Source organism: Columba livia, chromosome 9 (assembly GCF_036013475.1).
Source record: "Columba livia isolate bColLiv1 breed racing homer chromosome 9, bColLiv1.pat.W.v2, whole genome shotgun sequence".
Lineage (NCBI taxonomy): Eukaryota > Metazoa > Chordata > Aves > Columbiformes > Columbidae > Columba > Columba livia.
Window position 1 is genome coordinate 22,134,582 of NC_088610.1, and position 13,202 is coordinate 22,147,783.

Here is a 13,202-nt window from a genome sequence, read left to right on the forward strand (position 1 = left end):
TGTATTGTGTCCAGACAAACTCTGTACTTGCCTTGTTTTGCAAGCAACCCTGCAGTCCACAAGATGTTTCTACCTAAATAAAGCTGGTGAAGATCTGGCCGACCAGCAAACAAGTCTGTTCCCCCTGCAAATCTCAGGCTGGCGACCGTCAGTCTGTAGAGACGCTGGCACAGGAAACTGAGATGTCTCCATGAAGCTGAGAAAAATCTAGTATTCTGGTAAAAGTTCTTTTTATTTACAATATTCTTCTTTTTGTACATACCTATAGCAACATCAAAAGTTATTCACAAAGCTTAACTGAATGTAAAAATGTTCTCATCCAACAGTTTGTCCTATCAATATCTGTGGAAAACGTCAACCGTTCTCATGCGGCAATAAGATTGTCTGAGCATTGTTTTTTATTTTCTGGTAGAATTTTAGGAAACCACCTCAAAACATGTACAGATACTTACTCACCTTTTTTCTGAACACCTTTAGGCACTGAAGTTTTATAGACTCAAACTCAGCTTTGCTTTTAGAAAAGTGAATTGGGGAAGACAAGAAGAGATATGTAAGAACTGGAGCTCCTAAACATACACAGCAGGAGTGCAAATATATAAGTCAGACGCACACTCTAGTTTTGCATTTGTGATTCCTGCCTTGGAACTTTCTTCTCAGTTCAAGCAAAAATACATTTGGTTGACTTTTATAAATAAGACTTCATTTCTGAGATATTGATATTTATCAGGGTCTCACACATTTTTACTTTCCCTTTTGTTCAGCCCCCAAAGTCCACCATCAAAAATTTGCAGAAGGACATTAAAAAAACTGCCAGTCACTTACTGCAATGCCTGGGGAAAAAGTGTCAGGTGCTCACTTTTATTTGTCTTTCAAGAGTGGAAGAAGTTACATGAAATGTATATATTCTCCTTTGCAACCAAGTGATAACAGTTATCTGATACACAGCACATTCAAATTCCAGGCCAAACTGTGGTCACATTTTCTGACACAAGTAGTTACCTTGGAAAAAAGTAAGGCTATCGCAATTTGACCTTCTGATTAGAAACAGAAGATTAAGATACTTATCAAAATTGGTTAGCAAAGTTACAGACCTCTCTTGTTGCTGCAGCCTTCCTCAAGTTCCACGTAACGAAAGCAAGATTTGGTTTAAGACATCGACTGCAATCTTCAGTGTGCCTGTTAGTGCTATGGAAATAGAGTGTTTGGAGATTCTGACTATTAAAACTATGGTCTAAACTGACATCAGAAAGTAGATACAGGAAGAAAGCAAGAACCCTGAACTGCACTAAGGGGAACTCCTTGCTGCCCTCACTTCTTTCTGTGAGTATTTGACTGTGAAGCCATTGGGGCCTCACATTCCAGCCTAACCTTACACAGGCGTCTTCATTTGTACTTGTATTTTCTCTTCCACACTTACAGGCACAATTTCAGGAACTTATGGACAATCTAGGCTTCTGAACATAGCAAAATCCCATCGTTTCCTATCCAGGTATCCAAATCCATGCAAGTGTGTATATCTGCATATATACACAAAATCTGTAGCAACATTACTGAGCTAAAAAACAAAAAAATCCCAGAAACCAAACCAACAAACCCCAAACCCAATTCTTCCCCAGCTTAATGCACCTAGTTGATCATTCATGGACATAATTTGGAAGTCTCTTAACTATATCTGGAGGTAAAGGATGCAAAACAAAAGCAATCCCTTAATCACTGCTTGCCAGCTCCTTCTGGTCTCTTGAAGTACAACTTCTGCAACATACTGTTCGCTTTCGTGATATTAGTGATCAGCAAATACTTATCAGTTATCTGAGCAAGTCCTTGGCTCCTAACGCCATAGCTTATGCCTGCTGATGTTGCAGCCACCTGTTCCTTTCCAGATTGGCCAACAGTCCAAAACTCTGCAGTATGAGCTTTTCTTCTAAAACGTGAAGAAACCCAAACCAATCCAGTTGACCCATTCCATGGATCTGAGCGCGTCATCAGTACCAGGTGACCTTGTGTGGTGGTAAAGAATCCTTGGACCTTGTCAGTACAGAATGTGCTGCTTATAATGTGGGGTCTACCGTCTCCCTCTATTTTTCTCTTTAAAAAGGAAGTATAATGTAAGTTAAGCTCAAGTTCAGAAATGCATATATTTTACTTAAAAACATTCATCTGTTCAAAATTCAAAATAAACTTTATGGGATACAACAGTTTGGTTGTTGTTTGTTTTTTTTTTTTTTTTAAATAACATTTCATTCAAACTGTATATAATTCATTGAAGTATTCGTACAGCAAACAATGGTTAACCCTTGAAAACCTGTAGAAAAAGATTTTCACACACACACACACCAAAAAAAAAGAAAACCAAAACTGAGGTATCGCACCCACACACATTCACCCAAGCACACGCACCCGAGCGCACCCACTCACACACGCAGGCTGCAGCAAGAGCAGAAAATTGTAGGCCCAAAAGGAAAATGATGACTGATTGTTCCATCTGAAAGTCCAGGTAGCTCAGGAAAAACAAAACCCAAAAAACCAAAACAACCCCCCAAGAGTCCTCTGAGTAAAGAAACTACCTCAAGAAAATTCTCAAGTGCACTGGAGACCTGATCATTTCAACTGTTTCTGCAAAGCAGCTCCCTGCACCTGAGAAAAATGCAGCCCAAGGTGACTTGTGCAAATACAAGGAGTCAGGAATATCTCCTGCTGTTCCTTAAGGGGTGTCCATAGATTCAATTAGTCTTTGATCATGCAAGATACTGCTGGAGTGCTGTCTTCGCCCTGCAACAAAGGAACAATCTGTTAATTGTTGGGGTTTCGCTTTATCATCAGCAGCTTTATGTAGAATAATATATATTGTACCATCAAGAGAGGGATGGTGAATGAGTGAGGTAAAAGAAGTCGAGCAAGGTGGCTCCTTCAGCCTGGAAGGATCCAGCCCCTGGTGCAGAAGTTGCTCTGCGGGGCTCTAACAATTCCAGAATCCACCTTGCATCTCAGAAATAGAACAGACGATCTAACTATCTATATTACATGTTCAGCATTCACTGTGCAACTTTCAAGTGTGGTGAGGCTTGAGATGTATATTGAACCTCATTATCAACACACCTTATCACAAACAAATCCTTTAAGAGCAAGAACAGTGAACGGTGATTACTGTTCAGTAACACAGATGTAGCATGAGAAGCAGGTCTTGGAGCTGAGAAATGGAAGAGGTGTTGTAACTCAGAACATGCCAAAAGCATGTTAGTCCTGGCAGGAACACCGCTCCTACCAAAAACACACCATGAGGCTAGAGGGAGAAAAGAAGCAACAGCCAGTGCAATACTAGAATTTACATAACCTAACGTTGTGTAACATTTTGGTTAAGAAAAGGACACCTCCCCAGAGTCCAGCGTTGCAGTGTCACCATCACTTGAGCTAATTCAGTGTCTCCTACCACCTGAAGTGAGCAGCTCTGCTCCTTTGTCCCCCACACACCAAGGCTTAAGTGTTTTAAGATGGGGTTGACAAGAAATGCTCATTTACCAGAAAGTATTTTTACTGGTCTCAGTTTTCTTCCTGTTTCTCACTGTTTGAAAACCCGTTCAGCTTTTCCATAATTTTCTATCAGCCTGTTTATTGATATGTATATGTTCCTGATCATCACCTTCGATATTGATACTTTGGCATAGATTTTTTAACAGAGAGGTCCTAACTTCACTACAAACATGCCTAAGAAGACTGGAATATCTTTCATAAAAACAAGAAACCCTAATTTCATGCATTTTAAAGCACTGCACAGGGTTCTGAGCTGTGTTGTCTGTGTACGACCTCTTCCAAAGATCAGATCATCTCCTTTAATTCAAAGAAATATGGGTTGTTAGTAATTGTACGTGGGATAATTGAAAAAAAATTAACATAAAAAAGCAGAACCTGCCATTAGCTATTGTGGTTATATGTGTTTGTGAAGAAGGTAGATGATCTGCGTAGATACTGTAACATGACTAAAGGAACGGGTATGTGAAAAGTTATGGTTAAGCTTAATCACTTTAAACAAATTTGAGATTAAGAACAGTGGTGATCCTGTATTGTCTTTGTAATTTATAGTGTTATGAGACGGTTTACCATTGTTCCAATTCTCTTGAACTTTGTTAATAGTCCAACGCAAACACAAATATTTGTGTATCAGTGGTATTTCAGACTGAACCTTCCACTGGCTTAGAAAAGTCTTAAGTATAGTTATTTTATACTGTTGAGAACTCAGCAAAAGTAGTTACTCCCCAACAACACAAAACCTGCTGTTTAAGTAAGCGTTTGTTACAATTTCTTCATATACCATAAAAGTCAGTGCAATGACACACAGTTTTTCTGGGGAATTTTTCTGTAATAAAAAGATTTCAAAACAAGATGCTTTTTTATCAAAAAGCAAAGTTTTCCCTCTAATCTTCCTTTTGAATTTTTCTTTATACTCACTTGTCACACAGATTGGGATCTGATGACTGACTCAATTTATGTAGAATATCTACTATTCCCATGTCTCGTAGTTTATCTTGGCGTTCTTGTGAACCTGCAACAATAAATCACATTGTGGGGATCAGCACCAAAAATAAACGTCTGCAGAACAGAAGAAAGGAGTGGTAGGAGAAACCACCTTAAAGGAGGGGTACAGAGCACAGCTCAGTTAGAACATGGCAATGGAAAAACTCCTTCAGCTGTGGCTGCTTGCCAAGGGAGCTCTAGTTTCTTTATTTGTACTCCATGTGCATATGTTTAAAGAAAATTTTGAAGGCAAAAATCTGAACACATTTTATCCTGAAGTCAGATGCCTGACCACAGTTGGTTTATTCTCATCTCTCTCTTTTGGGTGCAGAGAAGGTTTAATTGGAGGTGGTTTTGAGTCCGACAAGAGCACTGGATAATGCCAGTACAATGAGCAGGACCACAGCCAAGTGTCACACACTGAACGAGGTTCTGTGACCTGAGAAATGCAGAATAAGTTACACCACAGGGTGTAAAAAACAACAAAAAAACACATCCACAATCAACTCCTATTTATTGACACATTCTTCTTGTCTCCCCTTCCTGCCCCAGAACAGCTCTCAACACTTTCCTCAGTGTCCCCCTGACAACTGTCCCTTATTCCATATCATTCCTATAATGATGTCTCCCTTTATGCTTTGGATCCCACTGTGCTGTGCACTGCAAATATTTATTATGATGCAAAATTAGCCTCTTCATCAGGACAGTAGATTGCGTATTTATTACTAATGAAGCTTTCTTACCTTCTTCTTCATTCCATATGAGATTAGATATACAGAACATGGCAGCAAGCTGGAGTTTAGCATTTGAATGACTCTAAATATAGAAAAATAATACTCAAATTTAGAAGAAGAAATTCAGAATTTCATAGACTTACATTTTGGCATTCATCCTGTAATAAATAAGGTAGCAAAGTCGAGACTAATTCTTATTTGTAGCTTCTCTCAAAGACAGTGCCATAACATAAGGCACTTGAGTAGCATTCAATCAATTCCTTCCAAATATTTATGTAGGTCTATAAAATATGTCTTCTCCAAGATCATGAAACATTTTCCACGTAGATTTGTTACAGATATTACTTAAGTCACTATAACATTCTCAGATATTTCATTTTCATCAGAACCTCAGTACAGCTCTGTACCACATGATTTCTTAAACACAATCACGTATATGGAAGTTAAGGACATGATACTGAATAATTTACGTGACAAAATGCTGAAGTACCCTCTTTGCATTCCTGCAAAGGGCCAACATAAAACCACTAAGAGAGATTCCCCGTACCATGTAGTATTTGATTTTCTGCAGGATGTCATCATTGGTCATAATCAGTTCTTTCGCTGTTGTTCCATCTGCTATATTGGCAAGTATACATAGTGTCTGAAAGAGAGAAAAAACTTACTTGGCTACAGATCACATCCCATGAGTTATAGAGTTTCCCTGACAGCTTTGAACTTGTGCTGAATGATTTGTTTAATTAGTTTTAATATCTTTAATCTGGAGTTTCCCGCTTGCTTACATCTGGGGCCAATGCCAAAGAGTTAACGGCTATGGCTGAACAGCCCTGGCAAAAAACATCAATTATTGCCATTTTAAATTTCAAACCAACATACATTAATTAATTTCAATAAGTAAAATTTTAAGTCTCCCATGGAAACATGAAGCATACAGAAAAGATTAAACAAGTTGGAAAACAAAGCAGTGTATTATTTATCAGCTGCTAGGGGGAAAAACAAACATAACCATCTAGTTCTTCAGGCCAGGAAAAGGTAAGACAGAAGCCTATCTGCTGATACGCTAGATTAGTAAAGATTTTTCAAGAAGTTTCACCATACTTATTACCCGCAGAGAAGCCAATCTACAGCATAACCTTGACACAACACAGCCCATGTTGGCACATGGCATTAAGAGTTGCAGAGGCAACGTTCCTGATTCTCAGGAGACACTGGGAGATGCTCTACAAATTCCTTCCCAAATTGCTGTGGGAGAATTATCCGTCTTTTGTGGACATGCGGGGATGACCACAGGAGGACACCAACGAATGATCAGCACTTGTGTGGTGCCTGCGTCTGAGCTGCACTGCATTCATGTCAGTGTGTGGTTTGTTTGGTTTTGTTTGTTTCTTTTTCTAATTTTGCTCTTAAAAAGCCACAAAAGGCCTGTTTGCCTTCAGTCCATTCTTCACTGGGCACAGATTTAGACCAGCCTGGATTTAGCTGTACTTTTACACTCACTTGCTGTACTGTTTGCTACCTGCAGAACAGCTGAGTTACCCCATCTCCCAGCACAGCATGTTTTACTGCCAGGAGGCAGGCAATGATGATGTTCTTCATTACTGACTGCTCCAACCACTCATACAGTAGCAAAGAACCACGACACTTTCCTCAGTGCAAAATCCTGGTGGCTTCTTTCTCTTCCCTTGTTCCTACTGTCTCCTTTCTGCCAGGCAATTGGATTTAATTCTTTTTTTTCTCACATACAGCGCCTTCCTCTTTACCAAACCTGCACTTATAAAACCCACTCTGGATTCAATTCAAACACATTTGTAATAACCCATTAGAAAGAAGAGCATTCTTGTAGGTTCCGAAGTTATTAGTCTGACAAATCTCAGTAAAATATTCACAGTACATCATAACCTCAAGTACAGCTGACCCATTAAGAATAAGCATTCTTAACTGTTTCTTAAATATTATTCTGCCAAGACAACATGAAATAAAAAGGGTACCTGCTCTTTGACTTCTATATTGTGTTCCCCTTCCAGAATGAGGGTCACCGCTTGCATGATTTGCTTCCCATGAGTGCTCATTATATGATCTATGTGCTGCCAAAGCAATGATGAAACACAGTCAGTGCAACCTTCCAGACAAAGAACGGGCATCCCTCCTCCTACTGAATAACTCTAAAGAAGAGCAGCATCGCACAAAGCAACACCTCCCAAAACCAAGAACCCACCACAGCAGAAACAATTCACAATATTCCTCTTCATCTGAAGCTTGGTCTTGTTTGAGAGAGCAGGACATGGGCCTTGGCTCTGCTCTCCCTGTCACCTGGAGGAAAGACGCTGGTTTCCCAGCTGCATGGAGACTGAATCCTGCTGGACACGAGCTCTAAATAAAACCCACTTCTCTCCATTCCTGGTAACAGAAGGATATCAGAATGGAGTAAGAAAACTGAGGTTTCTTATCTGGTATTTGCTGCTCTTACTGATCACTGTGAGCAGGTCTGATATCCACATTTCACAAGTCTGAGAGGGTTCACAGAAATAAGCCATGTACATCACTTGTCATCTAGGAAAACTGTCTCGAGTTAAGAGACTTGCAGGTAAAAGATGATTTGATCACAGACTAGAAACACCTCTACTAGAATAAAATCAGTCATTAGGAGTAACAGGAAAAGATGAAAATAAATCCGCTGTAGTAACTGATGGCAAAACTCCAGAGTGGCAGCAAACAGCCACCAGAGTTACCCGCACAGGGCACACTACAAGTTTTTAAGACGTTACGGATTCTTGTAAGATTTCTTAAAATTGCTAATAGTGAGACTTCATTCAAAAGGTGTGGGTAAGTTATTTTGGAAGGAGTTTTGGGTACAGAATGAGAAACATTGGTTCTGGCTCTAAAGCATCCTACAGGAAGTAGGTGAAGCTGGGACACAGTTCCAGCTAAGAACACCCTACCTGATAATGAGACTTTGCTCTCAGACCTCAGGATGATTTTAATGAATGACTGGTTTTAAATATCTTTTCACATTAAGACAGAGCTAATTTTCTATGAAGCTTATTGAGATTAAATGAGCACAAATATCAGAAGATTTTTTGTAGTGACCTTTTTATGGTAGAAATGCAATACGTGGTAAATGCACAGCAGAGGCTTGGGAGGTTTTTTTCTCCCTCCCTAAAAACATTTGCTGCATGATTTCTCTCCGTTCTTCACAGGGGATTACACCTTTGCTGAAAGCTAAATGCAAGGGAATTGAACATTCAATGTAACTGCCTAGTTCTGTATTTGATAATAATTACAAAGTTTTCACAAATGTAGAGAATTCTTTCACATATTTTCTTACATTGACTTGCACAATTGGTTACAGATACTTGGATAAATCTAAAGGCCTCAGCTTTAGCAATATATCGAACATTAAACAGAAAAATAACTTGTCTTACAAAAACAATCAAGAATTAATTTGTATTGTCTGCATGTTTGATCAGCTTTCAGAAGGTCTGTTTGCAGCTCTACTTACTGGGCGAGTAGATAGAAGATTCCTGAGCAGTCCCAAAGTTTTCATCAGAACATTGACATCGGAATCAGAAAGCAACTGGAATAACTGCTCTGTACTCAGACCTCGTAAGATGTCCGACTTGATCTTCTGTTCCGCTTGAAATGCCATATTCTGAAAGAGACACATTTTTGCTTTATTTTTTTACCTTAAACCTGGGCTTTCACTCTTTTAATAGACCTGCAAGCTTATATCCTTGCTAGAATTAATCTTGCAAAGGTTGTAATTTACGAGGAACAGCTACATGGCTGACCTGGTTATTATCTGCTTTTATTTGTCCCCTGGCATGCTACCGAATGATCTTGGCAACTGAACTGGTATCAGAACTGAAGAGTCTATTTTATTTTATGGACTAATTGATGAAACATTCCAGGCTGATACTGTTTTCCTCTGTAGTTAGGTGGAAAGACAAGCCAGATTTCAGGTATGTTGTTTTTAATAACTACTGATGAGTTACATACACCACAAAAACACAAGTGGGATTTCATCGGGGTGTTCTACTTACCATTAAAGCCCAAATGCCGTTCACTCGCAAGGCAAGATTTTCACTCTGTGTTAAACTACATAGAAGTTCTATGGCTCCTGATTCTAAAATAGGCTAAAATGAAGAGGGGGGAAAAAAAAATAATCTTTAAAACACTACTTAGACTAATTAGATATAGGTAGAAATCTGAATATCGTACAAAAGCCTCGCTTGTATCTTATTCTTGAGTTTACAACATGTCCAGTCCACTCATACAAACCATCCAAGCCATATCCTATATTCTTGAGCACTAAAGGTAAGTTTCCATGAAAAACTCAGGTCAAGACTGCTTTAATCTCATATGTATCCATTTACCTGTACATATATACACACAGCTCTGTGTGTGTATTTGTATATACACACACACTCATGTGATACTACGCACACATCTGCCGCACTCACACAAGCAAATAGCTTTTCCCCAACAACTTGCAGCTTGGGGCTGCTCTCCAAAAGTCTTCCCTGAGCAATCAACGTCACTTTGGGTATCAAACGTGAGGTATGTGACCATTTAAAAGAGATTAAGAACACTGAAAGCTACTTTATATCTTTCTCGACATTTAACCCTTGTGTTTAGTAATCAGATCAAACTAAAATCCAACAGAAGAACTTTAGCATGATAAAGAAAACTGGAGACTGCTCTTGGTGGTAAGACTGAAATGTAAAACTTTGTAGCATCGCAACTTTAAATGACAGGAAAGATATCAACACGTGCACCTTTTCTTTCAAACTGATTCATGTAGTAGATCAGTCTGGAACAACCGCTTTCAACCTGAACTGAATTTGAAGTACTAGTTTCATCTAAGAGCTGAAGTGCTTGTGCTAAAAGGATTTGTCCAATGACTTACGCTGCTCTAGTTTGCAAGGTGCTCCGTTCTTCCACAAGCTACTGCTTCAAAAGCAGCGAATAATTGAGCATATCAAGGTTTTGGGGGAAGCTGGGTGGTTTACAACCCTCTTAAGAGCTGAATTCATCAGAAAACAGGAATGTGTGGAAAAGGCTGCACGTTGTAACAACAGGCTTATCTCAAAAAAAAAGGTGATACATCAAATAAAGATGGTTTATAGATGCTTCCAAATCTAACACTTCTAAATACGCCTTCATTTTGTATAAGCAGTATTTTCTTTTGGCAGTGATGATTTTTACTCGAACCATGTGTCCTGACAGTCAGCACTTCAATGCAATGTGAAGTGGAAACACCACGCTGAGTGTGATGTGCAGTATGAACGAGAAGGCCCAGGGGCCAGTGAACAGTGCTTGGGGTTATGTCAGGGAATTTTCTGTCTCTCAGATCTGACTAAAACCATCAAGATCAACTGATCAAACTGAGGTAATCCAAAGTAGGAGCCCACATGTCCCACACTCTTGCTAATGTACTTAAGAGATATTTAAGACATGGGGAATTGTTCCAGTATTGATACGGCTGTATGATCTGTATGAAATACAGACATTGCAGAACTCAAGAGCAGATATCCTGTATTACTCATTCAAGAACAATAAAATCCACAAGACTCAGCTATGCCAGCATTTTCAAGATCACAGCAGTCATTCTCTAAGACAATGGATCATTCTGCCAACTATCAGTTTGTTTTCTTCTTGCTTATGAATTTTTTAATGTTTTACAAGTAAAACATTCCAAAATTTTATGTCTACTTTTCTTTAGACACTACATTTAACTAACCAGCCATATTTAACTGCCACAGCACTGTAAACAGATTTTTTAATTCCCAAGATATCAGTGATACAGTCTACCTAACATTTCAGCTCTATAACACTTCACAAGCAGTGGCTACCAGCTAAGATACCTTTATGCTTATTGAACCATTGTATAACTTCACTTTTGTCTACTTCTTCTTCTTGTTTGTGGATAAATACTGACCTCCTTGCTTGGAGAGAACTCCAGAAGAAGATTGCATAGCGTGGAAGATGCTACTATGAGAATTTCATTTGGAGCATTCTGTAACACCTGCAGTCACAAAGGGAGAGCGAGGAATCTCCGTTAGCTGGTAGGACAAGGAAGGGATCACTTTGAAATGGAATATCACCTTTGGTTTCAGAGCAGTGAGCAAACCATAAATATTAACAATTACTGCATTACAGTGGCTTGCACTAAAGTACCTCTATGTAACTCCTACTGTTTCAGACATTCTTCTATGGCTTATACAGTTCTACAGGCTGGGGAGAGAGAAAGGACTTACATAGTTGTTCTCAATCTTGACTGAAAATTAATTTACCTTTAATATTGTTTTTATTTTTTCTATTAAGAATTAACATGCTTTGGAATGAACATACAGGTTTCTGACTTCAGCTTATTTAGTACAAATCAAACAGAACAACTGCCAGCAGTTGCTTTTACACAGAAGTCTGACATCCACATTTGCTTTTTGTTCTTTCCATGGCTCTCCTCTTTTGTACTAGTTGTGCTCCTTCAAGCAATCCCACCCTTTTTGTGTGTTTTACATTTACAAAGGTTTCATGTTTTCATGTTTGGCCTTTCACAAACTCTTAAAGCATTCAAACCATCCCCTCCAAGCCCCTTCAGGGGACTGTGAATTCTGAATTATGGGATAATTACAAGACAGTCCTCTTTGCTGCTGCTTCGCTTTTGCTGCTTTACAACTCTCTTAGGTCATGGAATTTTGATTTCTAGGTAATTTCTATTATGATGCTATAGAAATTGAAGAGATGCCATATACTCCTTTAACGGAACAGAATACTCCAGTAGTTGAGACTTTCCTTTACTTACCTTCATTAAAGGTTTCCATACAGCATGATCCTGAAAACTTGTCCTGAGCTGCTGTACAGAACGGGACAAACTGTGCAAACATCTAGGATGGAAAATAAACCTTCACTGTAAAACACACACTCACACGTACCCTACTGTAAAACATACACTGTTTCTACACAAAGACTCAGCTTAGAATGTGGTAAGTAGTAGACTGTAAATGGCAAGAAAAAAAAGGTGGTAGCCCAGGATAACTTGCGCAACACACTTTCCAACAGTAGGAATGACTTCAGGTTAGCTTGTGAAAAATTAGCAGAAATTCTAACAAGAACAAAAGTATTTGTAGGAATGAGAAAAGCCTCCTACCTGACTGCAGCTAATCGCACCTTGATACTGGATTCAGACAAGCCATTAACAATACGGTCCATCATATTTTCGGTCTCAATGATCTGGAGCAAAAGGGAATTAACGTTGTATGAATAAAATAATATGAGCGATTATGGGTTGTTGTTTTGTCTGCAACATTTTTAATATTGCATTTTAAAAGTGTAGCTAAAAGCAGCAAGCCACATTGTTTTCCCAGATTAAGTGGAAAGTAACGTGTATCTGCATACAATTTAGAAAAAAAAAAAATCTACACTTCATGCTCTGCTACTATTTAAAAATGATTTTATTAATCATCAAGGTTATATTCATAGAAATTACCCTTCATGTCATATTAAACCAAAAGAGAGCATGTGTGACTGCACAAAACATATACAAACTACAGATGAGAGACATGCTGTAGAGCTACCCAGAAAAATAACCACATCGTTCATCTGCCATATTTAGACATGGCCAGCACAAGCACTTAAGACTAGGATAAAATGGAGTTAATACCAAGACTAAAGATGGCTTTTGTATAACAGATCAACTTTGTCATGTACATACCCCCATACACTTATTAAAAACAACGCTTTGATATGTAAAAGGAGAATCCTTAGTATTAACTAAATAAGTTCATCCTGCAACACAACAGAAGTGTATGGGTTTGAATTCTGGAGATCCTGAATGGTTTCCCACTGATAAATCTTCCTGCCAGTTATCTTTTCAACACTGATTTCCTGACTCCTTCCTCTGCACATCTTTCTTCCATTTATTTCTCCTTTAACCCGCAGAGAAACTCGGGAAATTCT

The 13,202-nt window shown here is 38.7% G+C and overlaps 1 protein-coding gene across 7 annotated transcripts in view; it reads right to left on the bottom strand.

Annotated features, from left to right (window-relative positions):
* Nucleotides 1-213: 213 nt before the first annotated feature.
* Nucleotides 214-13,202, bottom strand: part of ARMC8 (armadillo repeat containing 8) — a 66,578-nt gene continuing 53,589 nt past the window's right edge. For all 7 annotated transcript variants that reach the window (XM_065073090.1, XM_065073094.1, XM_065073091.1 and 4 more), the window contains 10 exons: nucleotides 12,394-12,476; nucleotides 12,049-12,130; nucleotides 11,182-11,268; nucleotides 9,284-9,376; nucleotides 8,743-8,892; nucleotides 7,232-7,327; nucleotides 5,791-5,886; nucleotides 5,253-5,325; nucleotides 4,444-4,537; nucleotides 214-2,769 (listed from right to left, as the gene is read on the bottom strand). In XM_065073090.1, coding sequence (XP_064929162.1) covers nucleotides 2,736-2,769; nucleotides 4,444-4,537; nucleotides 5,253-5,325; nucleotides 5,791-5,886; nucleotides 7,232-7,327; nucleotides 8,743-8,892; nucleotides 9,284-9,376; nucleotides 11,182-11,268; nucleotides 12,049-12,130; nucleotides 12,394-12,476 — 888 coding nt within the window. In that variant the 3' untranslated portion in view covers nucleotides 214-2,735. The remainder of the gene's footprint in view (nucleotides 2,770-4,443; nucleotides 4,538-5,252; nucleotides 5,326-5,790; nucleotides 5,887-7,231; nucleotides 7,328-8,742; nucleotides 8,893-9,283; nucleotides 9,377-11,181; nucleotides 11,269-12,048; nucleotides 12,131-12,393; nucleotides 12,477-13,202) is intronic.